The 4,555-nt window shown below is 50.3% G+C and overlaps 1 protein-coding gene across 1 annotated transcript in view; it reads left to right on the top strand.

Moving 5' to 3' along the window:
* The window catches only part of LOC107108467 (phosphatidylinositol 3,4,5-trisphosphate 5-phosphatase 2), a gene marked incomplete at both ends in the record, with an annotated part of 33,950 nt that overhangs the window by 4,582 nt on the left and 24,813 nt on the right, over nt 1-4,555 (top strand). The window contains 2 exons of the mRNA XM_015408904.1: nt 402-500; nt 2,061-2,211. Coding sequence (XP_015264390.1) covers nt 402-500; nt 2,061-2,211 — 250 coding nt within the window. The remainder of the gene's footprint in view (nt 1-401; nt 501-2,060; nt 2,212-4,555) is intronic.

Raw genomic sequence — 4,555 nt, 5'->3', positions numbered from 1 at the left:
GAGCAGGCAAAGGAGCTGCGGTGGCTCAAGTGGTTAAGACGCTGAACTGCAGGCTGTGGAAGGTCGGTAGTTCAGCAGTTCGAGACCCGAGTGTGCCGCAAGACGGCGTGAGCTCCCGTCTCTAGTTCCAGCTCCTGCCAACCTAGCAGTTCGAAAGCAAGACATTGCAAGTAGATAAATAGGTACCACTTTGGTGGGAAGGGAACAGCGTTCCGTGCCCCTTGGCCTTTAGTCATGCCGGCCACGGAAACGTCTTCGGTCAGCGCTGGCTCTTCGGCATGGAAACGGAGATGAGCACCGCAACCCTAGAGTCGGACTCAACTGGCTTTCGAGCAAGGGAGACCTTTGCCTTTACCTTGGAGCAGGCTGGTTATCTTGTCTTGCCCTCTGGCCCCACACAGGCCTTGAAAGCTCTCCAGGACATGAGTTCCACACCTCAGCCAGGACTTGGCCAGCCTTCTTCCCGCAAAGCAAAGAGCTTTCCCGTACAAGCCTTTGAGGTAACGTTCTCCCCCCCTCCCCAAAAAAAAGTCTTCTATGCCACCTACGGTAGGATTCTGTGTCGTTACAGTTCTGCGGGAGTTCCGGCAAAACTCAGCTTCCAAAAGTATCGGCTTTTCACTTTAAAAAACCCAGGTTTCTCGCCCGTATGAATTTAAAAGTGGTTGATTAGGGTTGTGTGTGTGTGTGTGTGTTTTTAAATCGGAGGGGTCGATACCTGCTGCAGCCGGTTCAGTCAGGAGCGCTGCTGACTTCCCAGAAGTCACAGGAACACAAGCTAGGGATGCCAACCTCCAGGTGGGGCCTGGAGAGACCCCCCCCCCCCCAGAATTACGCCCAATCTCAAGGGGACAGATTCTCTCAAGGGCGGTCCTCGAGAGAGCTCTCTCAGCCCCGCCTACCTCACAGGGTGTCTGTTGTGGGGAGGGGAAGGGAAAGGAGATGGTTAGCCGCTCTGAGACTCCTTTGGGTAGTGAAGGGCGGGATATAAATCCCATCTCTTCTTCTTCTTCTCTGCTTTTTAATTGTTATAATGATGTGTGTTCTGGGGGAGGCCGATTCCAGTGGTTTAAAAATGTATGTTTTGAGCTGTCGCTCTGAGACTCCTTTGGGTAGTGAAGGGCGGGATATAAATCCCATCTCTTCTTCTTCTCAGCTTTTTAATTGTTAAAATGATGTGTGTCCTGGGGGAGGCTGATTCCAGTTGTTTAAAAATGTATGTTTGAGCTGTTAGTCAACTTGGTGGCCCCTGTAAGGGTAGAAAGGCGAAGATACAAATTGTATAAATAAATTAAAGGAGCACATGCTCTCAATCACCCAAAATAATACTTTTAAATCTTTGGGAAGAGACCCAAATTTCAATTCCTAAATATACACAGGAATTAATAGCTACTTTATTTTCAGCAGCCAAATCACTCCTGGCTACTAAATGGAACACTACAACACCACCTTCTTTACAGGAATGGTTAAATAAGTCTTGGGACTATTTTGTTTTTGATAAAATCACAATAGAATTAGAGCAGGTTAACTCAGAAAAAGGTAAATCTTGTTTTGTTAAGGAATGGCCACCTTTCGTTGAGTTCTTTTTAGGGCATACGGATTTTTCTAGGATAAGTATCCTTGATAAGTCAAATGCAGAATGGATGATCACTGGTTAGTTTATATTTGAAAAACTGAGAGAGTTTCTTTATGTTTATACTTAAGATTGCACGAATAGTGTTTCGTAGCCAGTAATGATAGTCTGCATATTTCTACCTGCCAAATGGCCAGCTTTTTGTTCCAGTATAAGTTGTATTCAAATGTTATTGTTATTTGTAACGGTTTTATAACAATTTCTACACATGTTTTTTATGCTTGAAATTATATGTTATTCCAACTATTTCTAATTAAAAAAAAAAAAGGAGCACGTGCTGTCTCTGCCTTGGGGTGGTCAACGATCCAGTCACCCGCCCGGGATCCTCTGTTTGGTCCCCTCCACCACCACAGTGACGCTTCATTGCCTTGTGTCTGCAGCAGGGCCTGATGGCTTTTCTCCCCCCTCCCCCCGACTTTGCTCCCAGGTGAAGCTGGACCTGACCTTGGGCGACCTCACCAAGATTGGGAAGTCCCAGAAGTACACCTTGAGTGTGGACGTGGAGGGCGGGAAGCTGGTGGTACTGAAGAAGCAGAAGGACTCTCAGGAGGACTGGAACACTTTCACCCACGAGAAGAGTAAGTGGGCGCTTCCCTCACCCACCCCGAACCACTCTCCTCCCCAAACCTGTGTCTCCATGGCCCCCGTCACGGCTCAGGTGGGGGTGTCACTGGACGCTGCCACCACTCTGGTTCCAGGCTCCCTTGAGAAGGCCCAGAGCACCCTCCCAAGACCTTCAGACCTCCCTTTAGGCCGAATAACAGGCCTGTGGAGCAGGCAGATTGAAACAAGGAAAAGGTTTATTTTATAGGAGGTCAAACAACAAGGTGCAGGAATATTAACAGCAAGTGGGTGAAAAGAAAAGAAATCAGATCCCCTAACGTGTCTAAATATATACTGTCCCTAGCTCACTATTCCAGTTGGCACTAGACTACTCACCCCTCCCTCAGGATGAGGGTCTCTCCCCTGCAGCAGCCTTCCTTCTGGCTCTGCCCTCTGGAAGAAAAGAACCGCTTCTGCTCTGGCACCAGCCCTTTTGTTCCCCAGCCCTCTTCCTCCCTATTGGTCCGTTTTGGCTCCAAAGCCTCTCAGGGGCTTCTGGGAGTTGTAGGCCCAGCCTCACCTACTGAGTTGTAGGCCCAGCCTCACCTACTGCTAGCCAGGCTCCCTGGGCCTCGTAGGCCTCTGGTGGCACAGCCCAGATCATGACAGCCCCCCTCGCTCTGCTGTCTCAGTCATGTGAACACACCAAACCGCTTTCTACAGGATCAGAGCCTGGGCCCCTCCAGGTCAGTCTTCTCCACTCAGACTGGCAGCGGCTCTCCAGGGTCTCAGGTGGTGGTCTATCACATCACCTACTGCCTGGTCCTTTTAACTGGAGATGCCGGGGATTGAACCTGGGACCTTCTGCATGCCAGGCAGAGGCTGTGCCACTGAGCCACCATCCCTGTCCATGGCTCTCCAGGGTCTCAGGTGGTGGTCTATCACATCACCTACTGCCTGGTCCTTTTAACTGGAGATGCCAGGGGTTGGCCTTCTGCTTGCCAATTAGAGGCTGTGCCACTGAGACACCATCCCTCGCCATGACTCTCCAGGGTCCAGCTTATACCCCCCCAATCTTGTTAAGAACGTAAGAGAACATAAGAACATAAGAGACGCCAATGTTGGATCAGGCCAAAGGCCCATCCAGTCCAACACTCTGTGTCACACAATGCCCAGAAATGCCAGGTGCCATCAGGAGGTCCACCAGTGGGGCCAGGACACTAGAAGCCATCCCACTGTTGCCCCCCCCCCCAAGCATCAAGAATACAGAGCATCCCTTGCCCCAGACCGAGAGTTCCTATCTATACCTGGTGGCTAAGAGAACATAAGGGAAGCCATGTTGGATTAGGCCAGTGGCTCATCCAGTCCAGCACTGTGTCACACAGTGGCCAGAAATACCAGGTGCCATCTGGAGGTCCAGCAGTGGGGCCAGGACACTAGGAGCCCTCCCACTGTTGACCCTTCCCCCCAAGCACCAAGAAGACAGAGCATCCCTTGCCCCAGACCAAGAGTTCCTGTCTATACTTTGTGGCTAATAGCCCCTGATGGACCTCTGCTCCAGATGCTTATCTAATTCCCTCTTGAAGCCGCCTGTGCTTGTAGTCGCTGCCGCCACCTCCTGTGGCAGTGAATTCCGTGTGTGAATCACTCTCTGGGTGAAGAAGGACTTCCTTTTATCTATTCTAACCTGAGTGCTCAGCCATTTCATGGAGTGCCCCACGAGTTCTTGTATTGTGAGAGAGGGAGAAAAGGACTTCTTTCTCGACCTGCTCTGTCCCATACATCATCTTATAGACCTTGATCGTGTCACCCCTCAGTCGTCGTGTTTCCAAGCGAAAGAGCCCCAAGCGCTTTAACCTTTCTTCATAGGGGAAAGTGTTCCATCCCTTTGATCATTCTGCACTTTTCCCAGTGCTGTAATATCCTTTCTGAGGTGTGGTGACCAGAACTGTACACAGTACTCCAAATGAGGTTGCGCCATAGCTAGTTGGCCTCTGATCGGCCTCTCCTCCATGAATTTGTGTAACCCCACTTTTTAAAATATATATTTTATTAACTTTTTAAATATAATATAACAAACAAATGTCCTAGCAAGTGTATACAAAGTTTTCAAACATCAAAGGTTAACATCTCTCCCTTATATATAATTGAGTAAGATGCAGCGTAAGACTGAGCGGGGACAAAATGCGCTCCGTCAGCCATTGGCCGTCCAGCTGCCGCTCAAGGCTGCTGCCATGCCATTGGCTGGGAGGCGGGAGGTGAATGCTGCATGCAAACGGCGTGGCGGTGATGCGCCCCTTGCCACGGCCCGATTTCTCTCCCCACCCAGCCAGTTGGAGCCCAGCGCCGGCAGCGATTCCTTCTCCCCCCCTCCTTCCT

Source organism: Gekko japonicus, unplaced genomic scaffold (genome assembly GCF_001447785.1).
Source record: "Gekko japonicus isolate JY-2015 unplaced genomic scaffold, Gekko_japonicus_V1.1 scaffold6146, whole genome shotgun sequence".
NCBI classification, from domain to species: Eukaryota; Metazoa; Chordata; class Lepidosauria; order Squamata; family Gekkonidae; genus Gekko; species Gekko japonicus.
Note: the sequence above shows the minus strand (reverse complement) of the source record. Positions and strands in the feature narration are given on the sequence as shown.